Source organism: Pelophylax lessonae (genome assembly GCF_965119305.1).
Source record: "Pelophylax lessonae genome assembly, chromosome: 2".
NCBI classification, from domain to species: domain Eukaryota; kingdom Metazoa; phylum Chordata; class Amphibia; order Anura; family Ranidae; genus Pelophylax; species Pelophylax lessonae.
Window position 1 is genome coordinate 388,734,644 of NC_138769.1, and position 27,910 is coordinate 388,762,553.

Genomic DNA, 27,910 nt, shown 5'->3' on the forward strand with positions numbered 1-27,910 from the left:
CCTTATCTGCTGCACTGGCGACTTTGGCGTCTAGGATGGTCTGCTGCTGTCTGAACGCACTACTCCAAAAACGGCCAGTCGCAAATATTGCTGCTGAGCCCACCCAGTCAGGTTGGTGGGTTTCCTTCGGGTCCCGCAAAACGCCCAGGAGTCTGGTCAGGTTTTTTCCCTGCCCTGAGGAGTTTTCACTTAACCGTGAATGACCTATGCTGGCGGTGCCGAATCGGTTTAATTACCGTTATCCCTTTGTGGATGCTGTGAATAATTGTTGAACGGTTTCACCGGAGGTGGACCGCACTGTTTCTGGGTTAAATGCATCCACGTGGGTGCCCGTGGAGGACTCCCCGGTGTTCACGGATTCGGCAGATAGGCGTGTGGAGCCGCTTTCCCGACACGTGTTTGGTGGCAGGCTCCCTGCTCGAACCTAGGTTTGCATCAGTGATTGTTTTCTCATACTGTCACGGAATGGTCCAGGGTGCTTAGGCGCGCGTGCTTTGGTGGCTCAGGCGGTCTCTCCGACTGCCCTTGACCTGGTGACTAGCATGGCCCAGGCCGTGATGTACCTTTGTGCTGTGGCCTTGGAGCGAGACACCTCTGATTGCTTGGTTCCTGAGGTTGGGCTCGCAATCCTCCGTTTTTTTTTTTTTGTGGCTGAACGTTGGTCAGCTGACCGCGCTTCCTAAAAATCTGTCTCTGATGTCCCTTTATGGGTATGTGGCTTCTTGAGAATGCCTTAGATGCGTTGCTCACAGGTCTTACGGCTGGTATGGGTACCCTTTGGCCCCACACCTCTAAAGGTGAAATCTCCCCTTGCCAGGCGGGGTCCTTCCTTCACTTTGGGGGTCCCTTCGTGCCTTAAGGGCATGGGAAAGAGGTGACTCCTTCAAGGCCTCAGGCGGTCGCAGGAAGCCATGGTCTGGGAAGCCCATGACTGGTCAAGCCGGTTCGGCTGCCCGGACCTCCACCGTCTGAGGGATGCCCTCACCCTTTTCGGGGGTGGGGGGCTGTCTGCATTACTTTTTTGGGAACCCTGGTTGTCCCTAACTCAGGACGGATGGGTTTACGAACTGTTTCATTCAGGGTGCGAGCTCGAGTTTCGTTCTCGCCCCGCAAACCGGTTTCCTTCCTTCAAATCTCAATCTGTTTCCCGATCGATTACATGATCTCGTGGGAGGTGGTTTGAGAGCTTCTTACCCTAGGAGTCATTATGCCAGTCCCTCAGTGGGACAGGTTTCACGGGTTATATTCCAACCTGTTCACGGTTCCCAGGTAAGAGGGAAAAGTGCGTCTGTTTCTGGACCTCAAGTCTCTGAACCACTATGTGCGGGTGCAGAGGTTCCGGATGGCATCCATCCGGTCGGTGGGGGCATCGTTGAGTCCAGGGGGCTTCTGGTCTCCATCGACTAAAAGGGTGCGTGTCTGCGCATCCCTATCTACGGAGGTCATCAGCGGTATCTCTGCTTCGCAGTGGGAGAGGTGCATTTTCTATTGTGACATTACCCTTTGGTCTCGCTTCGGCTCTCAGGGTTGTCACCAGGGTTTTTGGCCCCGATGCTGGCTTTGCTGCACGTGAAGGGGATTACGGTCCTCTGTTTTCTGGACGACCTCCTGTTGTGGGAGGGCTCGAGTGCCACTCTGTCAAGCGATCTACAGGTCACGTTTCAGGCGCTCCAGGAGTTCGGGTGGACTATCAACTTTCCGGTGTCGGCACTGACCCTGTCAGTTTGTCTTGGGGGCCTGGGGTTGGTCCTGGACTCTGCTTACACAATGTTTCTTTTTCTCCCAGGGTAGGAAACTTTCCGACCCTGCGGGGCGGTATTGGGTCCTTCAGGGACAACTATCTCTCCTCTCTACGGGCCTGCGGGCGGTCACTGGGTCTGCTGGTTTCGGCCTTCAAAGCCATTCTGTTTTCTCAGTTCCCAACGAGATCTCTCAGCAGAGGTTCTTACCTGGGGGGACAAAGAGGATATCTTTGAGCCCCCTCACGAGGGTGGACTTTTTGGCGTGGCTCCTGTCACCCGCTCTGGCGCCAGGCAAATCTTTTCTGCCTATGCTGGGGACAGGGTTTACCACGGATGCCAGCCTGTTGGGCTGGGCTGGAGTTTTGGGCACGCTTTGTGCCCAGGGGACGTGGTCGGTGGGGGGATCCTCCTTGCCGATATCGTCTTGGAGCTCCGAGCAATCAAGTTCTTCTTGTTCCCTTGGATGACTCTGATTCAAAGTCGCCCGGTTTGTGTTTCACTCTGACAATGCCAGGGCAATGTCATTCGCCAAAGGGGGCACCGAGGGTGCCCGGGCGGCCCAGACAGTGGCCTTGGTCTTTTCTTGGGCCGAGTTGCGCTTTCCAGCGTTTCGGCTGTTCACGTTCCAGGAGTTGTGCACTGGCAGGCGGACTGTCTTTGTCGCCAGTCCATGGACCAGGGAGAATGTTCCCTGCATCCAGGGGTGTTTTGCCTCCTGTGAGCCCGGTGGGGGTCTCCGGACGTGGTTTTGTTAGCATCCCTTCTCAACATGGAGGTGGGAAGGTTCGTGGCTAGAACCCGCGGTCTTCTGGCAGTCGCCACGGACGCGTCGGTGGTGCCCTGGCACCAGTATTGGCCTACCCTCCGATTCGACTGCTGTACTGTCTCTGGTTTTGACGGCATGGCTGTTGAAAGCCAAGTTTTCGAGAAGATAGGGTCTCTCGGATACTATTGTTCCGGCCTTACTGAAGGCTTGGACAGCTAACTCCAGGAAGTTTTACCATCATACCTGGAGGGCGTATATTGCCTGGTGTGAGTCGCAAGAGTTTCATCCACGCTCCTTTTCGGTAGCAAAGGTTTTGGCCTTCCAGCAGGAAGGTGTGGATCAGCGATTGGCGCTGGGCACGGTCGTGGGTCAGTTGTCGGCCTTTACCAGTTGTTTTCCAGCGTCCCTTGGCAGCTAGATCCTTGATTCGCACTTTTACTCCAGGTGTGCGTCGTCTGGCTCCCCTGCGGAAGTCAGTCCCTTGCTTCCGTGGGGACTGACTTTGGTTTTTTTGTTCGTTGTAAGAAATAACGGCCTCCCTTTGAGGACATCAGAGAATCAGCTCTGCCTGTGTTGTTCCAGAAAGTTGCCTTTCTGGTGGCTGTCACCTCTGTTCACAGAGTGTTGGTATTCGCGGTTCAGTCTTGCCGATCCCCTTCTTTGGTCGTTTATAGGGATAACGTGGTCTGGCAACCCACTCGATCTTTTCTTCCTGCGGTGGTGTCTGCTTTCCACCTCATCGTCGTTTCTTTGGTTGCTTCCGCCTTGGGTGTAGCCCAAGCGTCCCAAGGACTTTGTCCTGTGTTCCTTGCATGTGGTCCGGGCGGTCAGGTTTTTGCTTGTCTGCCACGGAGTCTTTTGGGAAGTCTGATTCCCTGTTTGTCCTTCCGAGGGCCCTCGGAAGCTTTCGCTGCATCCTCTGCAGTTTTCTTTGGTCATTTCGGATCGGATGGACTTTGGTTTTGGGCCTCTTCACTATAGGCTCCGGTGCCCTCCTTTGTCCTGTGGGGGACATTTTTACTGGAGCCGTCATTGCCTCTTGGTCTTTCCACCATCAGGCTTCCTGTGGCTGAGGTGTGCGTAGCAGCGAACGTGGTCATCGTGGTGTGCGCACTTTGACAAAATTCTAATGATTTGAGGTACTGGCATCCTAGGATGCTTCCCTTTGGCCGCGGAGTTTTGTGCGCGGCGGTTGTTTTGCAGAAACGTGTGTTTCTGTCTCTTCTTGCGGTGTATTTGTCCAGGGTTGGCTCCTGTTGAGTTTTTGTTGCCCTGTTGGCTCAGTTTTTTTCGACTATGAACTGGTTGCACGTTGCCTTTTCCTGGTTGCGTCTTCCCACCCCTCACACCTGCACTGCTTTGGGACATCCCACTCGTGAAGGCTAACTGAACGGGCGGCGACTGTATGAGGACATAAGAGAAAATCAAATTTTTGTAAGAGTCATCTGACAGTCGCGGCCCCCGCCTCTCTTCTTTTTGGGGTTGATAGCCTTCATGTACTGCTTGCTACGAAACCAAAGGGCACCTCCTAGTGGCTGATGGGTAATAGCTGAGGAACAGCCCCCTAGAGGTGTTGTGTAAAAGCTTTTTTTGTTAACCTTTTCACTGCCTAGCCTACTCCTGTAGAGAGGCACATTACCCACTCGTGAAGGCTAACTGAACAGGTGGCGACTGTCAGAGGACATAAGAGAGAATAATTTTACGGTAAGTTCTTACAAAAATTCTATTTTCGTTTACTGACGGACACAGCTTCAGGAGGTCTCCAGACCTTTGGGCTTTTTTCTGCTCTCTCTTCAGGAGTAGGACTAGGCGGAAACCTTTTTTGGTTACTCCCCTGGGGCAGTCCCAGAGGGTATACCATCAATTCCTGCTATAGGACTTGAGTTTTTTCGGCCTAGTCAGGAGTAAGGACCTGGCTCTCTGCTGGGATATGCGGTCCTGGCATTTTTCCTTTTTGAATTGAATTTGTTTACTTTTTCTTTATTTGTTCCTGTCTGAACTACAAACAGCCGGACTGACGCACTGCATATTCTGGATCCTTTTGGTCTTCCCAGTTTGGTCTGCGAGCACGAGTCGCTAGGTTGGCCGCGACATAGCCCTACTGGACGGCAAGTGAAACATCTTGTGAGGTCGCATAGCCCTGGTCACGACAGCGGTCACGATCAGAGTCGCAGTGTACCTCAGGCCGCAGCACCCCCATTCCAAGATGGGCCAGTGGACTGCTGAGAGTAGCGCCCGCCTTTTACGGTGGTATGGCGAGTAGTGTCCCCCCTCTTTTCCTTTCGGAATTCCTACGGATGATAGACCTCCCCCCTCATGCTTTTTCCCCTTTGCCACAGCGGTGTTCCCCCTGCAGAGGTGCCCTCACTTGCCTCTTGACCCCCCCCCGGCCCCTTTTGGGGGGGCATGAGTGCATTTAGGTAGGGGTGCTTGTCTGGTGTTGGGGCCAGGGAATAGTGGGTGGATGCCGCTGTTGGCCCCCTTTTGGTGGGTGTCTGTACCTAGGTGCTGCGGGGGGGTCTGTGTTTCTCCCTGGTGTCCAGGGTCCCGTGCAGCGCCGCGTGGTGCCGCCATTTTGCTGTGGTTTTTGTATTCCCAGCTTCGGCGGCCATGTATGTGTAGTCCAGCACCCATGTTTTTGGTTTCCCCATAGAGCTTTAACGGTGTCCATTTTCTTGTAGTCTGTGTGCAGTGATGTGACTTTTTTCCTAATTTCTGCACGGCCCTGAATAACCCCTTTTTGACCATGGAGCTTCTGGAGCACGTATCGCCACCTGATCCAGTTGTGGAAGCTGCGGGACCCTCTGGGTCTGTCTGCCTTGGTGGGCATGACGGCAGCCCTGCAGTCACTAGTATCCAAAGTAGATATGGCCCTGCAAAGAAGGCCTAGCAAGAAGCGCCCCCCTGCCTTCACCTGTATTCTCTGCTTCCTCAGATTCTGTGGTGGATCTGGCCGCCGTGGACGAAAATCAACCCACTGGGCCTGCGTCCATACACGCTGAGTGCTCTAATAGTGAGGATGAGTCCTCCTCCACCGCAGCCTTGCATAAAGAAGCGCTGGTGGAGGCCCTAATTGTGTCAGTGCAGGAAAATTGGAGGACTCAGCTAATACTGAGTCGGCGACGCCAGTGCAGTTTGGCACTCGCAAATCTTCCAAGGTGACTAAGGGTTTTCCCTTTCCTGCCTATTTTGACAAAATTGTCACTAGTCGGTGGGGTTCCCCGAAATGCATGGTTGGAATACAGAAGTGTTTCGCTAGGAGATATTCCTTTGAGGAGTCTCTTCTGAAGAAACAAACGATTCCACTGTCAGTGGACTCTCAGGTTTCCTGGCTAAATAAGGCCACACTTTTACCGGTCGAGGATTCTCTGTCGTTTAGGGACCCCGTGGACAAGAGAGCTGAGGCTCTGGTCCGGTACCTCTTCATCGTGGCTGGTTCAATTTTGAGACCTGTGTTTGCTATCACCTTGCTATCTCAGACTTTAATGGAATGGGCAAAGATTTTACGCCAGGATCTGGAAGGGGGTCAATGCCCTCCTGAGCTGGCAGATCAGTTGATCCATGGGTTACAGTATATTTGTGATGCATCCTTGGATGCAGCCCCCTTGGCCGGCAGGGTTTTTGCGATGGCGGTGATCCTTCACCGCATGATATGGTTAAAGTACTGGCTGGCTGACCAGGCTTCTAAAAAGGTGCTGACTGATCTTCCTTTTGTAGGGGACAGTTTGTTCGGTGCCTCTGTGGAAGAGATCATTAGGGGTCTTACAGGAGGTAAGAATACATTACTTCCACAGGTTGCTAGGGGCAAGGATCCTCGTCGTAAATGTGGTCCTTTCTTCTCGGCTCACAAGTGGCCCTTTTGTCCATCTGGATTGCAGGAAAAGGGTTTGAGATCCACCCGTAACTTTGCGGGAGGCTCCAAGAGACACTGGAATATTAAGTCCAAAGCGGACACTTCTGGTTTCGCAGACAAGCCTTCACCGGCCTGAAGGGGCGCCCTCACTCACATCTGGGGTTGGGGGGGGGGTGTCTGTCTTTTTCCAAATCCGCAGACCTTGCTCAATCAGGACAAATGGGTCCACGAGCTGATTTGGTTCGGTTACAAGATCGAGTTTCGGTCCTTGCCTCCGGCAAGGTTTTTTCCTTACAACTTACGCCTGTCTCACGAGTGGCTACAGGGCCTCTACGTTAGCACAAGGAACTATTGTGCCTCTTCCAAAGTCTGAACTATTTCACGGTTTTTATTCAAACCGGTTTACAGTTCCCAGGAAGGAAGGCAAGGTTCGTCTGATCTTGGATTTTAAGGCTCTGAACCACTTTGTGCGAATTCAGAAATTTCGGATGGAGTCAATTTGCACGGTAGTAGCTTTTCTTCATCGAGGAGATTGTAACAGATCCCCAATACTTGGACCAAGTATTTCTGTCTTGGGTCCCCAGAATCTCAAGTGATGCAGTCCTGGCCCCTCAATTGCCCCCAAACATCAGCCTCCAGCTTGATGAAGGTTAAAACAAATGACCCTTTATTCACCAACTCAACTTCCAATATATATCCAGTTTTAGGAGCTTGATTACATCATGCAAATGTATTGGATACAGAACATAATTAACATACCTGGCCATCTGGACAGACACAGGTGAATGACATTGCAACATTTACCATAATTAATTCAACAAACCACAAACCCAAAACCTAGCCGAATACACATTCCTAGAAGTGTGAACACACTTAACCTCTAAACAGATGAAAGCAGGAGACATAGGCTCTCAGACAGCCCGTCTCCAAACTCAACATACCTTATTAGAACTGTCAATACACATCCCCCCAGTATACCAAAGCTGAGTCTTATGTCATTAGCATCTGTTTCGTCTCTCAGCTTGTGAAGTCCTTTGCAGCTTAGGCCCAAAGTCTGTGTCGCTTGGGGTGACAGGGACTTGAATTCAAAGTAACAGTACTCCAAGGGTCCCCCCGCATACACCCCCAACCAGAGCCGCGCTCCCCTACAAGCCAGGGCCATAGTCCGTGGGCAGGAGGCTGGCCTCCACACTCCTCCAGTAGCCCGCGGCGAACGTTCCAGCAAATGGGCGTTCGTCACAGAGATCTTCTGGCTTCTATCGATCTCAAGGACGCTTACCTCCATATTCCAATATTTTGGGCATCTGCTTTTTCTTCGGTTTACCGGTGGCAATTAGCACTTATCAATTTGTGGTGTTCGCTTTTGTTCTCGCCTCAGCTCCTCGGGTGTTCATAAAGGTTTTGGCCCCAGTTCTGGCCTTGCTACGGCAGAAAGGGATCATGGTACTTGGTTACCTGGATGATCTGCTTCTGCTTGCAGAGTCTTCCTCGGCTCTAGAAGCCGACTTGGACATTACTGTGCAAACTCTACAGGAGTTCGGGTGGACACTGAATTTTCAGAAATCGGCACTGACTCCATCCACCAAGCTGGACTACTTGGGTCTGACGCTGGACTCAGCGTCAGCCCGTGTGTTTCTTCCTCAGATAAAAATTCTGAAGCTACAGGATGCGTTTTCGGCTCCTTGTGTCCAACCATCGGTCATCATTTAGGACTTGCATGCAAGTGCTGGGTCTTATGGTTTCCACCTTTTCAGGCGGTTCCCTTTGCGCAGTTCCACACCAGACTTCTGCAAAGAGAGATTCTGACCAAATGGAACAAGGATCCGCTGTCATTGGACAATCTGATCCTGTTGACTCGGGGTTTGAGGCAGTCTTCTATGGTGGCTCCTCTCCCCAGCCCTGTGCCTGGGAAAATCATTTCTTCCCCTGTATTGGACTGTAATGGCCACGAATGCCACTCTTGTCTGGATGGGGAGGTGTCTTGGGAGTATGTTTGGCCCAAGGTGTCTGGACTCAGGAGGAGTTCAGACTGCAGATCAACATTCTGGAAGTTCGAGCGTTCAGGCTTTATCTGTCCCAATGGACGGATCATCTGCAGGGGCACCCTGTGTGGGTACAGTCGGACAATGCTATGGCTGAGGCATATGTCAATCTTCAAGGGGGCACAAAGAGTGCCCTGGCGGCCCGGGAAGTGGCTGGTATCTTGAGGTGGGCAGAACTATATGTTCCGGCCCTCTCTGCTGTGTACAATCTGGGGGTAAAAATTGGCAAGCGGACTATCTCTGTCGCCAGACGTTGGATCAGAGAGAATGGTCTCTTCACCTGGAGGTATTTCATCAACTGTGTCTTTGGTGGGTGACCCCCAATGTGGACCTGCTGGCCTCCCTTCTCAACAGGAAGGTGCAGAGGTTCATGTCAAGGTCTCAAGATCCTCTGGGCGACAACGCAGATGCCCTGGAGGCCCCTTGGATCAGTATTGTCTGATTAACGCCTTTCCTCCAATACAACTTCGGTCGAGACTGCTAGGCAGAATCGAGGTACTAGGGATTCCAGTCATTCTGGTGTCACCAAGCTGGCCTTGCCGGTCTTGGTACGCAGGCCTGGTAAGACTGGTAGCAGACGTCCCTTGGAAACTTTCACTCAGGGAAGCTCTTCTGTCTCAGGGACCAATCTTCCATCCTGCTTTACGGTTACTGGCTTTAACAGCCTGGCTATTGAAAGCTAGGTGCTGAAGGACAGAGGGCTGTCTGAGTCGGTGAATCCTACATTGTTAAAAGCTAGGAAATCTACTTCCAGGAAGGTTCATCATAGGGTTTAGAAGGCGTACTTTACTTGGTGTAAGTCTCGGGGGTTGGTCTCCCCATCCCTTTTCTGTGTCCCGCCTTTTGGAGTTTCTACAACTAGGGTGTAGATCAATGTTTGGCTCTGGGCACCATCAAGGGCTAGTTTTCCGCTTTGGCCATATTTTTCAAAAGGCTGTTGGTGGCAAAATCCTTGGTTTCACATTTTTTTGTGCAGGGGGTTCGCCATCTGGCTCCTCCGGTGCGATCCCTGGTGCCTCCGTGGGATCTCAATTTGGTATGGTCAGAGCTTCAAAAGCCTCCCTTTGAAAATATTCGAGAACTTCCTCTGCTCACTCTGTTGCAGAAGGTGGCTTTCTTAGCAGCTATTACTTCCACACGTTGGCTGTCGGAGTTGGCTGCGTTGTCCTGTCAGTCACCTTACCTGGTGATTCATAGGGCCAAAGTGGTGTTGCGACCCTGTCAGTTGTTCCTTCCTAAGGTTGTCTCGGGGATGGTAACACAATATCTTCATTCAAATGAAACCCCATGTCCTAAGCCGAAACATCCTAAAGAGATTGTCTTACATTCCTCTGATGTAGTAAGGGCGATTCGGGTGTTCCTGGCAGTGACTGAACCGATTTGTAAATCTGATTGTTTGTTCTTATGGATGGACCTCATAAGGGGCAGGCCCCGCCTGCTGTTACCATTTCCAAGTGGATCAGGCAGATGGTGCAGGCCTATTCCATTAAGGGCCAGGTTCCTCCTTTCCCTGTTAATGCGCATTCTATTAGGGCGCTTAGTGGCTCCTGGGCCTTCCCTCATTAGGCATCGGTGGTTAATTTGTGCAAGGTGGCTACATGGTCGTCTATACACACATTTACAACATTTTTTTAAGGTGGATGTACTTGCATCTTCGGATGAGGCGTTTGGCCACAAAGTTTGCAGGCTGCAGTTGCAGAGGCTTCTGCTTCTTGAGGGTGTAATTTTTTTCCTGGTGGTGAGCTCCAGTTGTTACCAGTTAAGCTCCTGTTTTTACTTGGTTGGCTATGTTTAGCCTTGTTGGGAATTCTGTGTATTGCTGTGTTTTTCCCACCCCTGATACTGACACTGCTTTGGCACATCCCAATGGTCTGCAGACATGAAGCTGTGTCCGTCAGTGAACGAAAGAGAACTGAATTTTTGTCTCTACCGTAAAAACATTTTCTATGAGGTTCACTAAGGATATAGCACCCTCTCCTCTGTTGTGTTATATGTTAGTCTGACACTGCTTGTTACAAACTGAAGTCCTATAGCAGGAAGTGATGTATACCTTCTGGGATTGCCTCAGGGGCATAACCAAAAAGATTTCCGCCATAACCAAAAAGATTTCCGCCTAGTCCTACTCCTGAAGAGAGAGCAGCATAAAGCCCAATGGTCTGAAGACATGGAGCCGTGTCCGCCAGTGAACCTCAGAGAAAAGGATTTTACGGTAATACAAAAATCCAGTTATCTTAATTGTACAGTATGAAACACAGGATGAATAATTATACGCTAGGTTACATGCTCGTACCTTCAGGTCATTGTTGGGACACTGGCAAAGCTTTTGAGGAGACGTCCCCTGAGTGTCTCCCCCCCTATAACCCTACCTCACGTTGTGTTCGTAATTTTTGCTAGTGTCTTAAGAGGATATACCCTTTTCTCCCTTGTGTAGAAATCATTCTTGGCTTACCTAATTAATTATCTGCATTTTTTAAATCAACTCTTCACTGTCTGTCAATATAACATTAGAAGTGAATCCAGAACAGTTCAATCTCTAAGGCCCTGTTCACACCATCGTGTTTTTCAGCTCGTAAAACGCTCATCTCTGAAGTCTCCAAATGCCCAACTAGCAAAATCCCATTCATTTCAGTGGCGTTTTGTTGCCTGAAGCTAAATACCTGAAGCTCAAAAGAGGACATGAGCTGCTTTTTTGGCAGATTACAGGCGTTTTTGTTAGATGTCAATGCCTGAATCTAAACACCCGCAAAACACCTTAAACCATACTCTCAGGTGTAAATGGAGCCATATTTTTGGACAGGCACTGGATCCTGCTCATCGTGGCACTTTGTGCAGTGTGTGTAGTCTGCCACAGGGTGTTTTACAGGCCAGGCCATTGTCCATCCCTGTGGAGCCCAGACCATGAAGACCCCTTTTAGGGGTATGCTTACTGTGACAGACAAAGGCTGGACTCTATATATGGTCCAGTGTCGTGGACAGGTAGGGTAGATACAGTAAAACAACAGACGATCACCCTATACACCTGATCAAATGAGGTAATGTCCCATACTGGTGCCCCGCTCTTAGCCTCTGCAAGCCATTGCCACGAGAAACAATCAATAGTCGGCATTACAGAGAACTAAAATCTATTTTTCTATAATCAAATGCAGTGATGGGGTAAAAAAAAATCTAGGGATAAACATTTTGATGTGATTCAGCCTATGCAAGCCTAAAGGCCCGTACACACGATAAGAAAATCTGAAGGGAAAATTCGTCTGACGACCGATCTGCCGATTTTCGGATTGTTGTTTAAGAAGTTATTCCGGTTCAATGCTTTATCCTGGAGATTGCCATCATCCCTCTAGATTATGTGAAAAAGCAGTTCCCCTAGGGGTGGGATTTTTAAGGCAAAAACCAGGACTTGAGTATGTGTAGTAACAAGTTTTATAAGTATAAAAGCACTGAATCCGAATGGAGCGGGGAAGTTGGTATTTGCCACCCAAAATTCTAAGAGAAGAAGTTATTCGGGTTAAATGCTTTATTCTGGAGATTGCCATCATGCCTCTAGATTATGTGAAAAAGCAGTTCCCCTAGGGGTGGGATTGTTGGTGCTTTCGACAGCCAACTCCGACTTTTCGGCTGACAAAATCCTGATGTGCAGGCTATAAAATTTTTGTTGTCCGTAATACAACGTCCGATTTTCGTCTCAGTACAGATTTCGATGGAAAAAAATCTTAAGAGCAAGACTAGGCATGCTCAGAGACGAAAGAACACATACAAAGCAATCCAACACATGACATCACTTCTGAAGTAGAATTCTGTCGTACGGGAAAATTCGTATGAAAATAACCTCTTCACTTTCCACATCAGACTAGCATGCCACAAAAGACGGACGACAGATCTTTCGATAATTTGATCGTGTGTACGGCCTTCAGTCACAATAACTAATAAACAAATGTGAGGGTGAATAACGTACCATCCCCCAGTTACTATGGAGAAGGGAACAAAAGCCCAATCACCTGAGAAACCACATGCACAACACTCACAAAGAGAAAATCCAATCAAACATTGCTCGATGTGCGTACACTGGTATTACACTAAACGAGATGTCAAAAAAATTAGCACGGCACGTTAGTAAGTAGCCTGCACGGGTGACTTGTAACTAAAGCCCCGTACACACGTACCGATGGTCGGCATACAAATGTTCCTCTTTTCTCCCCGGGATGTCGGTGTCTGCTGAAAAGTGCAAAGACAGCACAAGGACAGCACAAGAATTTTGTCCGCCGACTGCAGAAGTGATGTCATGTAATGGTTAACTTTCCCTGTGTTTTCTATTTTCTGAGCATGCCCAGTCTTGCAAATCTGCGGTCTGTCGGCCGAATTGTGTACTGACAGGCGAACAATCGTCCGTTCTGGTGTCGGCATACAAATATTTTCATGTTTGCAAGAAAGACTTTTGTCCGCGGATTGTGCGCAGACATCTGTCGGAGGCACCATACTAACACGCGTACAATCGGCAGATCCTTCGTCCACCGACGTTTGTATGCCGACGATCGGTACGTGTGTACGGGCCTAAAGTGTAACAGATGTCAGATATTCTCCTCTTCATGGAAGGTCCAGAATATAGAACTACCGAATACCTGAACCGCAGTTACTGTTAACCTTTCCAAGGGTTAAGTACAGTTTCACATACTAATTATCTGGAACGGAAAGAAATTGGGGGATAATTTATTTTAAATAGAAATCAACATCCCAAAGCAAATTCAACCCTTGTGGGATTCTTGTTTGTAACCTAAAAATCCACCAGTACAGTGGAAAGAAGACCTCTCACCTCTGTGGCATTCTCTAACAGTTTGTGAGACCATATTCAGTCTAGTGTTTGCATGTATTGTATCCACATAGGTAAGAACCAGGATGATTCAGCCAGGTATAGCAAGGGAATTTAGAGACAAAAAGGCTGAGGGACAGAAGGGAGCCCAAAGCAGGTGCTCGCTGGCTTCAAAACCTACAACCCTTACCAAAGGTATAGAGTTTAGTATATAGGAATTATTTTTATAAAAGAGAATTAGGTTCTTTCTAATTATTCCAACAATTTGATCATGTCATCAATGTCATCCTATTATTATCCCCGCATACCGGTATTTATTTTATTTTTGAAAAGGAAACTTGCTTTATCCCTACCCTTAGCTATCCGTAAGCCTCGTTCTATGCACTATTGTGGTTAACCCCTTTTGTAGCAGTCTAGGAGTTATGGTGTTTCACGGATTTTAGTTTTTCCATGATGCTAGCTCTTTTCATTTCTTCTGGTAAGGCTTGGTCAGCCTGGGTCCCAGACTGTTATGTGAAAACAAGTGTACATAAACTTTTCAAACTTGGGAACTAAAACTCATACATTCAGTGCTTCGTATGGAGGGAACGACCAGGTGTTGCATCACACCAGTGGTTGCTCAGGTGCTCTACCACCTGACCATTTGCTACCGGACTGTCTGCACCCCAGATGCTTCATATTTCTTTCCCCTTTATTCTGCACCCTTCTCCTAACCATAGCTTTGGCATAAAGCAGGTGAAAGGCAGCTACAGCAAAAATCTCTGGTGAACATTTGCTCTGCTGAAGGCCTGCATAACACTTTTCCTCAGTGATGATGCTTCCTTGGGATCTCAACTTGGATCTCTCTGCTGTACAGTAATTAACATTTGAATCCATCAGGTGACTCCCCCTCAGATTACCTGTCCTGGAAAGTGGCCTTTTTGGTTGCTATCATGTCTGTCAGACGTGTTTGAGTTAGCAACTTTCTCTTATAAAGAGCTGTTGACTGTTTTCTCAATGATAAGGTAGTCCTGCACCCAAAATCATCCTAAGTTGGTATCCACCTTCCATCACAGTTAAGAGGGTCGCTCCATCCTTATGCCTTGCTCCAAACCACACAGAGGAAATCCCCTCCTGTGATGTTACACGCCCAATTCCATGTGGTCGTGGGAGTTTCCTGTGCTTTCCAGTAACAGTTTTCTGTAGCTGAGCTTTCCCACTTGGTCATCTGTTCACAGGTATACTAAGTGGATGTCCAGTGTCTGTGGATGCAGTTTTTTGACTGCAAGTGTCTTACAGCGGCACTCTAAAGTTGGCTCTATTGACCTTTTGTGGCTGTTTGTTAGTTTGGTGTACCTAGTTGTTGCCTACCCCTTCGTTCATTAATTGGATGTCCTCTACTTTACAATTAGGATTAGAGGAATATTGGCTTCGCTGTAAATTCCATATCTTAGAGTACAGTACAGGACATGGGTCTCCCTTTAATTCCTTGACTATACTACATTGCTTGCTAGGACGACTCATGGAGTGGGGTGGGTTTATAGGGGAGGCACCCGGTATTCCGTGAAACTGGGCCTCGCTGTCACTTGGTCAACAGGGATGCTTGTGTGAGAAAGTCTCTTGTATTCTGTTTGCAGAGATTTTGTTAGTTGTCCCTATGGTCCGAGATCAAGATCTCCACCACATCCTTCATTGAACAAAAAAAGAAAATGCAATTTATTTTGTTCCCATTGTGAAATATTTTTATCTGAGTTTATTAAGACACAGCGCCCACCTTTCTCCTGTTTCTTTTTCTGTTATCACTTGCTTTTTGAAGTGCGGCTTTGTGACTAACTGAGCTACTTTTTCCATGTGAAGGGTTTAGCCACAGTCAAGGGCCGCCCCTAGGCTGTGCTTTTTTTTTTTTTGCCTAGTGTTTTACTCATGAAGATCCAAACGCAATATTCCCCACATACACATTCATGAAAATGGCTGTATTAATGTTGGGTGCTGTAATGACCATGGGCTGGAAACCTTAAGAGTGAAGAAATGTCATCACACCAAGGATTTCTCAAAGGGTCCAAAGCTTTATTCACATGGTACACATATAGCAATATTTCAGAGCCACGCAGGGCCCCTACATCAGACAGGTCACTTGCCTGACCAAGGGGCCCTGCGGCTCCGAAACATTGCTATATGTGTACCGTGTGACCATGTAAATTAAGCTTTGGACCCTTTGAGAAACCCTTGGTATGCTGATGACATTTCAAAACTACTTCCTGAAGGTGGTGCTATAATCTGTTGGTCAGAGACCAAGATCTCTGTTTCCTTTTAATCGACTCAGAGAAAAGGATTTTTTGGTGAGTACAAAAAAAAATCAAATTTTTTGGGGAACTTGAGAAACAGGACTGCATAACAGTTGTAGATGCCAATTTAGTGACTGTACAGATGTACATATGTGCAAGATCAATTTCTGCTTTTTGTAAGATTTGTTGATAAATATACAGTATGCATAGGTCTTTAAAAATGTGTTGTGTTCTCCTAATTAACTTTTCCCTATTCTAATGTTTTTTGTGTTGTAGGAGCGAAACGTTGAAGCTGTAAGAGGTGCTAAGGATGAACGTGTTAGGGAGATCCGCAATGCTGTGGAGATGATGATTGCCAGATTGGATACCCAGCTTAAGAACAAGCTTATTACACTCATGGGTACTTATAATTGACCTGTTTATACTTGTAGTGCAGCTCTAAGCAAAAAAGGAAGATGTATATTGTCCTGCTGGTGCTCAAGAATAGTGGTGCTGGCATTAATAATCATCACCATGGTAGCGTGTAGTATACATCACCACTCTCCCAGTCCAGTCTGTGTTGTTAACATGTGTGAGATGGCCTCAACCTTGCACCACTCCTCAAGCCACACTCTCTGATATGTTTTGTCTCCTGGTGGGCTGGGCATGCATGGTAACAACACAGACTTGGCTGGGAGAGCGCATGAAGTATGGGTACTAAAAGATTCAAATGTGGTTCTTTAAAAGAATGCAGTAAAAGAAGAGACTTGGATGCTTACAAATTTGGTTGAAACTTTATGCTTTTTTGTACAGAATATAAAGGCCGAGTAACTGAGATGATTTGTGATGTTGCAGCTACCAGATTCTGGTTTCAATTCCCATGAGCAATGCTATTTGCATGGTTTCTTATCCTCATAATATTTTGAGGAGTCTATTGGATATTCTGCTTACTGATCTCTAAATTACTAAGAACCTTGAAGCGACATGTATTATGTCAGTCAGATTTTTGGCAGTCCCTTTTGCTGCCTGCTGTGGCCAGGGAAAAACAATCGAAGCATGATCTGTGCTCCATTGGCTTCAGTAGGTGTCAGGGGAGACATTATGGGTCTAAAAGGCCCTTGATCTTTTGAATAAAGAGAACATGCCTCTGCAAAATGCTATAGCTTAGGGGGCTTGTCTGCCTCCTATGTGATAGCAATAAAGTTGAATTGTGACTAAAGGCAAAAGGTTTTTACTGTTACTTCTGCCCCTATTAGGAGGATTCATCTGCTCTATTTTTCCTGTTTATGATTATCATAGAAACCATAGTTAAAAGAAAATCCCAAATTTTGGGTTGTCCCCAGATTCCTAATAGAGGAGAAATCTTCAATTGAGGACACTAGTTCTGGTGACCTGTGCGAGGGGGGGGGGGGGGTTCAACAGATCTCCTTAATTTGCAGGTATTTCTTCTCACTTCCTGTTTTTGGCTATGGGACAAGAAGTGAAGGTAAATCTCCCCAGTGGGACACAGATGAGAGAGAAAAAAACGACCGGGGTTATAACCCTTCCTTACTCTATCTAAAACAAAGTAAAGATTTGCTTATTCTACTTTAAGTGAGGAAAAAGGTGTAAAAAGTTAGTTATATCCAGGATACAAATATCTGTTTTTTAAAAACTTGAAAACCTACTCACAAACATGAAGAATAAAATCGCATATCCATGTCAACCACTATGTGGAGGAGGACATGTCCCTGTACTTGGACTGCTAACGCATTTCGGTAGACAGGCTTCCTTCCTCAGAGCTAGTCTATTATCCTTAGGGCCCTACATTTATACAGACTAAGCAGTTGTAGGTCCCTCCCCCCTCCTCCATGTGCACTGGGCAGAGCTAAGTGGTGGTAAAGTCTGTGTAGATCGCAGTCTAAAATCGGGGACTGTTGAAAATCTTTTCAGTCGGTCCATATATTGCAGTATATTAAGTGATGTTTGGTGCCATAATGGGACCTATGACTTACGAGACACTCCTTACCCACAATAAGAGGCATTGGGACCAGGGCTGCCACACTGTGTGCTCTATTGCAATGTGTACCCTGTAGAATATCCAGCCCTCTGGCGATCCCCTTTCTCAGATCTCAGGCCAAGGTTAGCACTCACCCTACTTGTCACGCAATCTCAGGTCAGCCATTCCTACCTGCGGGACTGCGCCCTCTGCTCTACTCGGAGTATTGGAGGGACCTACATCTGCTTAGTCAGTATAAATGTAGAGCCCTAAGGATAATGGACTAGCTCTAGCTGGCTAAGTACAGGGAAGTGTCGTCCTCCATATAATGGTTGACATGGATATGCGATTTTTATATTCTTTAGGTTTGTTAGTATGTTTTTGGCTTTTTAATCAACTTTTTAGAGGTGTTGAAAGGTAATGCACTTGGTGTTTGCGCCTCCATTTTTGCCTGTTTTCAGTGTTGTGGAGTTTCCCCACTCAAGGAGAGCAGCACGCCTAAAATTCCTAACTGAGTGAGCGCTTTGGTTATATAGACATTAAAAGTATCTGTTTACTTAGTGCAACCGCATTTTTTATATTTTGCCAAAATGCTGGCTAATATATTGCTGTAGTGTGCACCAATATTCACTTCAGTGTATTTTTTTCTTTTACTGAAAATGTTTTTGATAAACTGTTAGTCTAATATCGTGTGACATAAAAATGTGGAACTCTCACCATTTTATTCTCCGGGGCCTCTGCTTTCAGAAGATAGGTTATTGCAAATGCAGTGCATGCAGAAAGTATTTACAGCGCTTCACTTTTTCCATATTTTTTTATGTTGCAGCCTTATACCAAAATGGATTAAATTCATTATTTTCCTCAAATTGTACAAACAATACCCCATAATTACAATGTGAAAGTTTGTTTGAAATCTTTGCACTTAAAAAAAAAATAAATAAATCCTATGTACATAGGTATTCATAGCCTTTGCTCAATACTTTGTTGAAGCTCCTTTGGCACCAATTACAGCCTCAAGTCTTTTTGAGTATGATGCTACAAGCTTGGCACATCTATTTTTGGCAGGTTCTCCCATTCTTCTTTGCAGGACCTCTCAAGCTCCATCAGGTTGGATGTGTGTGGAGTGTCGATGCACATCCGGTTTCAGATCTCTTCAGAGATGTTCAAGTTTGGGGTCTGGCTGGGCCACTCAAGGTCATTCAGGGTTGCCCCCATAGTTACTCCTTTATCTTGGCTGTGCGCTTAGGGTCGTTGTCCTTTTGGAAGATAACCCTTTGCCCCAGTCTTGAGGTCCAGAGCGTTCTCTGGAACAGTTTTTTTAATCAAGGATGTCTCTGTACATTGCTGCATTCACCCTTTTTTCTTGATCCTGACTATTCTCTCAGTTCCTGCCTCTGAAAAACATCCCCACAGCATGATGCTGCCACCACAATGCTTCACTCTACAGATGGTATTGGCCGGTTGATGAGCGGTGCTTGGTTTTCTCAAGACCTAATGTTTGCCTTTCAGTCCAAAGAGTTAAATCTTTCATCTTCATGACAGTTAACTGTGGGATCTTATATAAACAGGTGTGTGCCTTTCAAAATCGTGTCCAATCAAATGAATTTACCATAGGTGAACTCCAATTAATTTGTACAAACATCTCAAGAGAGTTGGGGGTAGGCAAGCGCTTTAGCAGGTCTGGTGTGACTAGGGTTGTGGTGGGGATGATAACAATAGCAGAAGAGGTGGCTGTTGGGGAAATCCATATGAAGGGTTCAGTTTAATGTAAATAAAGTACAATCCAGTAATTATAGTGAAGGAGAGTCTGCTAAAACGGCAGCCAGCTGGTCAGAGTAGGAAAGGGCTCTGTATGAAAAAAGCGCTGATCTAAGTGTAGATGATAGGTAAAAACACTACATTTTATTAAAATTGCACTTCAAAACAGAGCAAGTTAGTGGATGTAGAGAATAACATCCTGCAAGTCCGTTTGGTAATCAGCATGGCATCCTCCAGGAGACACGTTGTCTTCAGGCCTCCTGAACGGTCATCCTTCTTCAAGCTATGAGACAGCAGTGGGGGGGGGGGGGATCAGCGGGCAACAACTGACAGCTTGCCGGCCCTGCCTATCGCTCGACCGCACAATTCAGTTAGTGGGAGCCGCAGTAAAGTGAAAGAGTACGTGGGGAGGAGGGGGAGGAAAAAGACGGTGATTGGGCTACCTAATTACCGTATGTAAAAACATGAAGAATTAACGGAGCAAGGACAGCTGCTAAAAAATATAAATGTGCACTATGCAGGCAAAAAGTAATATGACTTGTATGAGAGGGTATTTCTGAAGTGGTATTTGATAGGGATAGGGATGTGGCCAGGATATTACACCCTTCAATGCTATATACAGGCATTAGAGGAGATATTGGTCAAATGTTATATTATATTATTTATAAATATATATATATATATATATATATATATATATATATATATATATATATATATATATTCGCTACTAGTGGTTCTGAAGCTTCCTTCCTTTATAGAGACTACTATTGCACACCTTTAATATCATTTACCTAAGATCCACAAAGCTTTACAGAAAGAACCCCCCTGGACGCCCCGTAGTGGCAGCAATGTAAAGCGTTACCAGCTTCTTGTCCATGTACATAGACCATTTTCTGCAGCCACTAGCCCAGCAACTACCAGCATACATTAGGGATGGCATACACCTCCTTGATGCCCTTAAAACACCTGGAATTCCATTTACCATGGTTATCTCCTAGATGAAGCTTCATTATATACCTCCATCCCCCATTAAAGCGGAGTTCCACCTAAAACAAAAAAAAAAAATACATAAAGATACCCCCGGGACAGTCAGGGCTAGTGCATTCCACAATGGATAGCCTCTGAACTGTCCCGGGTCGCACTTTTAGAAGAAATACTTACCTTGAAAATGTATTGTCCAGCGCTGCCATCTCAGGTGTAGGCAGCTGAAGCCAGCATGATCCTCTTCTGCGTCCTTTTCCGCCCTCTTCGGTCCCACGATGCACTGCACCGGCCCAGCCGTCAGTTCCGGGGCTGCAGCGTCATCCCTGCACAGCTTCTGGGCATGCCCAGAAGCTGTTTAGCAAGGTATGACGCGCCTGCACCGGAACTGACGTCGGGGCCGGTGCAGGCGCTTTGATTCCTGGGAGCGATGACGTTCAGCTCCCAGGAATCATTGCAAGCCAGGAAGTGACGACGGGCCGTGGCCGCAGAGAGAGGAAGAGGAAGTAAGGTGAGTATATTTTCTTCTAAAACAAGGTAAGTAAAAAAAAAAAAATTGCGATTATCCATTTGTTTTTCCAGGTGACCCGGAGCAAGAAGATGGACAGAAGTTAAATTTTAGGGTGGAACTCCACTTTAAGTCGGACTCCAGGCTGTCAAGCACTTTCTCTTTCAAGACCCATACATCAACCTGAAGCAGGCAGATTTTATTCCAAATGCCATTTTCTATTATTTTCTATTTGATCATTATTACCTACAGGTACAGGGCACAGCCATGGGTGCTGATTTTGCCCCAAGCTACAGGTACAGGGCAACATCACCATGGGCTTGTGGGAACACCAATCCCTCTTGGCCAACAACCCATTTTCTGCTAACATAGTTTTTTTTGGCAGGTACATTGATGACATCATCATCATCATCTGGGATGGTCCACGCCCATTAGTTGATGAAGTAATCTCCTACTGTAACTCCAATACCTTAGGTATGCGATCTGGACAATGTGGCCTTCCTGGATTTTCTATTGTGCCACGAAGACTCACCGATCTATGCTAAGAACTACACCAAACCCACAGCTGGCAATTCATTTTTACACTATCAAAGCTGTCACCATCCCAGATGGATTTCCAACATTCCAAAGAGCAAATTCTGCCATCTTCGACATAATAGCACCCGTAACAGACTACACTGCACAGGGCCACCTATTACAGAAAAAAAATCTTAGAAAAAAGATACCCACCCCCCTGGTTAAGGAGTCCTTTGCTACTTTTTTTTAACCAAACTGCCCAGCCCCAAGAACCGAGGTGGATCGCAACCCCAAACCACAAGATTCAAAACCCAGTTCCATACCCAGCATAAAAAGATGGAACAGATTTTCCAAAAACACTAGGGTTTTCTTCAAGAAAATCCCCATCTGAAACAGTCCATTACCGAAGCCCCTAAAATCACATATAGGAGGGCACGTTTCATCAAGAGTAAGATAGCCCTAAGTAAACTATAAAATCTTGCACGAACTCTAGTCATCAACTTCCAACATTCTCCAATTTGAAAGGCATGTTCCAATGCCGAAAACTCAAACGCCTCACCTGCAAACTTGTACAACATGGCTCAAAGTCCTTTACCACTAAAGGCCATAATTATGTCCTTGAAGACTTCTACACTTGTTCTACAGATTTTGTGATTTATTGCCTATCCTGCCCTTGCAGCCTACTCTATGTAGGCCGCTCCATCAGAACTCTGCGAAAAAGATTCGAGGGGCACCGACGCACAGTATAAGAAGGAAAGGACAAATGCAGTTTTTCGAGACACTTTAAAGAATTCCATCAACAGTCCTCCACCGGTCTCCAAGTTTGGGTGATAGAGTGTATCCTCAGGAGCCTCCCCCCCGAGCAGAGTGCTTCAAGCATCTTTGCGAAAGGCTGACTTTTTGGATACCTTAGATGCTCTGTCTCCAGGAGGAATGGATGAAGACTTAGAAAACCAGTCCATTCTCCCCCTACCCTTTCACACACGCCCCCACACCTTCAGCTATGGCTTATACCGTTACTGCGCTTGCCACCCTGGTACACTCGCATGTGCGTCATGTGTATATATGGTTATGCAGGCTTGTATGAGTGTATGCCCCCAACCTTTTTTTTTTTGTTTTTCCTAAGCAGGGTTTCCCAATCCATTTTTCCCTTGGAACCGTTTGAACATGGTATAGCAAAACTTTGGAACCCCAACAAAAAAATGTGTGCCGTAGAGTAGTGCAGCACAGCGCAAACCTTTCAATGAGCAGAGTGTAATGTTCTCTCTTGCTGGCAAATTCTTTTTATATCTGGTTTAATTGTTGAAAATTGTATTTGCATGTCTGCAGTTGCGTCAAGTCGATTTCTATACTTTATTTTTGTTGCAGACTGAAACGAGAATCCAGTTTCACATAATTATGTGCTGGCGAATGGCAACAGAACTTTGATTGCCCGCTTGGACAATTCTGGGTATTCTTCGTGTAAATCACCCCAAAAAGCAATAAGAAAAACTACTTTAAATTTTTGGCTTAGTTGTCTGTCAGAAGTTATATCGATCAGATTCTCAAAATCTACCTCAGAAAAATCGGCTGGCTTGTCTTGCCTTTTGTAAGACAACTGTTTACTTTTTTTTTTTTTACTGTGATTAGCTACGTTTTATATACAGATAGCTGCAGTACATCGCTCCTGGACGCTGTAAACTTTATTTTTCCTAAATGCACAAAACTGTATGTTATGAAAATGTTACTAAACGCAGTGTGTAAATGGAGCCATAGGGATGCATTGTATGCATTTAGCTGCGGAAAAGAAGTTTCTCTTTCCTCAGCTAAAAGATGAATTCTAACCATTAGTTCGTGTGAAGGGGGCCTAATGGTAAACTTTTTAAAAAATGTATCTGGACCGATTTCGTCTAGCACAGTTTTAATTGAGATTGAAATATTTTTAGCTACCAGTGCATGTCTGTGAAGAACACAGTGAGAACTGGTGCTGTTTTTTGCTACATTTCTTATTTGTGTCACAGCACCTTCCACTTTCCCAACCATTGCTTTGGCACCATCACTGCACACATCTACACATTTGTCCCAATTTATACTGTGTGTCCATAAACTTCTGGAAACAGTTAAATATGTTTCTGTCATCCGTCAACGGACGCAGCCTCATCTCCATGAGCGGAGTGGGTTTATGCTCCTCCCATCAGGAGTAGTCTAGGCAGTAAAATTTGAATACACACGCCCAGGGGGCTGTCCCTCTAGGCATAAACCCCTCTTGCACAATCCAGCACATCAGTTTTTCTGCCTAGAGAAGGAGTAGGACCTAGGTTTCCTGCTGGGACTCCGGTCTCAGTTTTTGTTTTATTATTTTCAGAATATTTTCTTTTATCTATACTCACTTGCTAGCTAGTGTTCAGGAAAGAATTTTCCTGGCGATTTACAAGCAACGATGCCTGCTGGGGATTTGCACTGGATAATCTAGATCCTTATTGTCCCCCCAGTCTGTCCTACGAGCGTGAGCAGGTTATAGTTCCGACCTAGGCATAGCCACGATGGTGCACCCTGGTCCGGAGGGGGATGAGCCTGCGAGCGGATGCCTGCCGGGACGCATCGACCTGGAATGTCCTGAGTCGCAGCGTACCCATCTGCTGGCAGCACCCCCACTTCGGGTGGGAGGTAGTCTCCCCAGAGCGGAGCCCACCCGGTCCATGGTATGTGAGTAAATGTGCCCACCTTGCCTTGCTGGCCTTGGGGCGATGTGGGCCCTCCCCTAGGGATAACGGTATTTGTTCCTCCCAATAGATCCCCCTGGCCTGCCTTGTACCCGGTCTGTGTGTCCTTCCCTCTCCTTGTCCCTGCGGGGACTGTGTGTCTGGTGTGCTCTGGCACTATGGGGGGAGGGTGACATGGTACCTTGGGCTCCCTGTTGTGGTTACTAAAGCTTTCATGTGTCGGTCCCTAACCGCATGGTGTGCTGTGGGTGCTGCAATCTTGGATGTGGGCAATGTGATTTTTTTCCCCATAGACTTGTATGGGGCAGCCATTTTCCCTGCAGCATCCTATTGTTTCCTATGGGCATCCACTCTGTGTAGCCCTGGTGCTATACTCGACAGTGTTTCCCTATTGGGCAACATCACTTCCTGTTTGGTCATTTCCTGCTGCTGTGCAGAGGTCACTCCCTGCTTTTCTTTCAATGCTGTGGTAGATTCAGGAGGAATTGTGTCTGAGGTGGTAATGTATTAGGGGTATCTGTGGGCATATCCTTACACTTTCTGCTTTCAGTTTGGTTTAAAGGGGTTCCCTGCAGACCTCTGCAATCTGGGTTAGATACCGCGATCTGCGCCCTTAAAGTGTCAGTACTCCATTTTTTGCGATGTGCACTATGGAGTCCCAAACTAGATTCACACCTTCATTCAGGGGGTGCGTCACCTGGCCCCTCTGAATAGATCCCGTTGCCTTTGTGGGATCTTAATCTGGTTTTGTCTGTTCTTCAAAAACCTCCTTTTGAGAATATTAGGGAGATTTCTCTGCTCTTTGTCGCAGAAGGTTGCCTTCCTAGTGGCTCTCAATTCTGCCCGCAGAGTCTGAGTTGGCGGTGTCTTGTCATTCGCCTTATTTGGTGGTCCACAGGGATAAAGAGGTCCTCCGACCTAATCCGTCTTTTCTTCCTAAGGTGGTGTCTGATTTTTTTTCCCTGAATGAAGACATTGTGTTACCTTCCTTTTAATGTCCTAAGCCTAAACATCTCCAAGAAGTTGCCTTGCACTCTCTGGATGTGGTTCGGGCGATAAGAGTTTATCTGACGGTTACTGAGTCCTTCAGGAAGTCGGAATCTTTGTCCTTCCGGACGGTCCTCGCAAAGGTTTGGCTGCGTCTGCTGGGACCATTTCAAGATGGATCAGGCAGACGGTTGTTCAGGCTTATTCAATCAAGGGTCAGGTTCTTCCTTTCCCTGTGAAGGTGCATTCTACTAGAGCGCTGAGTGCCTCTTGGGCTTTTCGCCATCAGGCCTCTGTTGTACAAGTTTGTAAGGCAGCGACTTGGTCGTCTGTGCACACCTTTACCAAATTTTGCAAGGTGGATTTGTTGGCATCTTCAGATGCCTCTTTTGGCCGCAAGGTTTTGCAGGCTGCTGTTTTATAAGAGAATGTTTGTTTGTAATTCTCTTCGGGGTCTTTTTTCTGGATGAGCTCCTGCTGTTGTTGTTTGGTTTAGCTCCATGTTGCCCGGTTGGTTAAGTTGAGCCTTTTTGGAGTTGACGTTACTATCTGGTTGCGTTTTTTTTCCCACCCCTCATACCTACACTTCTTTGGGACATGACACTCAGCTCAAGGAGACGTGGCTGCGTCTGTCGACAGACGATAGAGAAAACAGGATTTTTGTAAGATCTTACCGTAAAATCTTTTTCTCTGATGTCCGTCAGACGCAGCACCCACCCTGTGTTTGGGGTTCTTTTTGTCTTCACTGCTTTTAAACTAAACTGATGTGCTGGATTGTGCAGGGGGGGTTTATGCCTGGAGGGCCAGCCCCCTCGGCATGTGTATTTAAATTTTACTGCCTAGACTACTCCTGAAGGGAGGAGCATAAACCCACTTAGCTCATGGAGATGAGGCTGCATCTGTCGACTGACATAAGAGAAAAATATTTTACAGTAAGATCTTAGAATTTTCTTATTTTTCACCAGTGGAATACGTTTTCAAAGATTCACACAGAAGCAAGTCGTCTTCAATCTGTTTCAAAATTCTATCTAACAAAAACGAACAAAATTGAAAGTCCTGCAACATCCGTGGACTCGTCTAATTGCAGTACCCATCACATTGATGCAGTCGAGAAATTAGTTCAGTATGGATGCCATCCTCAAGATCATGAATATGGCGCAAAACGGTGTTGGAAAGTGGCACAGCTTCAATTTTTTTACTTAACTTCTCACTTAAAATACATAACGCTATTTCTTTTTCACATGTTTTTATTAGTGATTCCCCAATTGTGGGTGCTTCTACTGCAAGTGCTATGCGGTAACTCGCTCTGTGAGAAGCCTCTGTGGCTTTTTCATTAGCATTTTGAGATTTTTAGCTCATAAATTGTTTACTCTTCTGATATTCCTTTAGCTTTCGCTTAAAAAGTCAATGTCTTTATCTTTGTACTTTTGCTCAAAATGACTATGTAAATTAGCAGGTGCTAATGAACTGTTTGGCAATGTTTTATTGCAAAGTATGCATTGTGCTTCAGGACAATCTTCATCTCTGGCACTTCTGATTCCAAATGACAAGTAGTTATGATCAAATTTTTCTTTTCTTTGTTAGAGAAGAAGATTGGCTAGCATTGTGTGCTTTTTTTTTTTTTTTGGACTAGTCCCTTGTCTCTGCTATTTGAGGAACACTAAATACAACTATTTCAGGCATGTTTTCTGGATTTTTAGTTGTATCTTCTTTCTATAAGTGCCGAACAGGTAGAAGTAGTAGTAATTTTTCTCTGAGGAGTTCCCTGCTTTCCAAATTCATGGTTGTTTATTGGTTAAAATAAATAAAAACTTTGAAAAATAAAGATCTCACAACCTGACTGAAAAGGATGCTGATTTTGATTATGCTCTTAGGAAGAGCTGAACTTAAAGCGGAGTTCCACCCAAAAGTGGAACTTCCGCTTTAGGTAGTCCTGACCCCCTGACATGCCTCTTTTGGCATGTCCTTTTTTTTGGGGGGGGGAAGCAGGTACCTAGTTTTAACAGGTACCCGCTCCCACTTCCGCTCGGAGCGCCGCGGCACCCTGAGCGGAAGTTCTCCTCTCCCCCCTCCCTCCCTGCAATCTTCTTTGACATGTCAGAGGTCCCAGAAGATTTCCCGGCCAATCAAGACGCGCAGAGCAACTCGCGCTTGCCTTGTGTGTACCCGGCTGTGAACCCGTAAGCTGTCACAGCCAGGTACCCACACCAGTGATGCCGGCGCCACCGAGACCACAGGGGGAGGATCGAGGCTTCAGGCGGCCGCATCGCTGGACCATGGGACAGGTGAGTGTGTGTTTATTAAAAGTCAGCAGCTACACATTTTGTAGCTGCTTAATTTTAATAAACACAGAAAAGGCTAGAACTCCGCTTTAAGCAAGATTTGAACACTTTGAAAAATACAGTTAACAGTTTTTTGCCCGATCTGTTTCCGACCTTCCGGGAACAGCAGGTAGCGGCGGCTATCTTGGATGTATCAAAATCATGCGGAACCCTAATTTTGTTCTCGCGGAACCCTAGGGTTCCACAGAACACCAATTGAGGAATGCTGCCCTATACGGTTTTTCAATACCACATTTTTTAACTGCTTTTCATTTATTTACAGGACCCTTAAGGTCTACTACATCCTTCTATAGCAGTGTTTCTCAACTTAGGTCCTCAGGGCGCACTAACAGGCCAGATTTTAAGTATTTGTCCCCTTTCACACATGCTGTCCGTTTGTCCGTTTTTCATCCATCCGTTGACGGATGAAAAACGGACATCACTATATCTCTATGTAAAAACAGATGACAACGGATGAACATCCGTTAACATCCATTTTCACCTGCTTCCGTGCATGTCCGTTTTTTTGAACGGATGAATGCCCTATTATTTTTCATCCGTCAAAAAAACGGATCGGATGAAAAACGGATGAAAAATGGATAACCACTGACGAAAAACGGATAACAACTGACGAAAAGCGGTTGAAAAACGGACGGAAAACTGATGCATTTGATATGACTGAACTGATGAACTGAACGGACCGTAT

The 27,910-nt window shown here is 46.4% G+C and overlaps 1 protein-coding gene across 2 annotated transcripts in view; it reads left to right on the forward strand.

Moving 5' to 3' along the window:
- The window catches only part of TRIM37 (tripartite motif containing 37), a 442,208-nt gene that overhangs the window by 81,002 nt on the left and 333,296 nt on the right, over positions 1 to 27,910 (forward strand). For both annotated transcript variants that reach the window (XM_082244828.1, XM_082244829.1), the window contains exon 7: positions 15,748 to 15,871. In XM_082244828.1, coding sequence (XP_082100954.1) covers positions 15,748 to 15,871 — 124 coding nt within the window. The remainder of the gene's footprint in view (positions 1 to 15,747; positions 15,872 to 27,910) is intronic.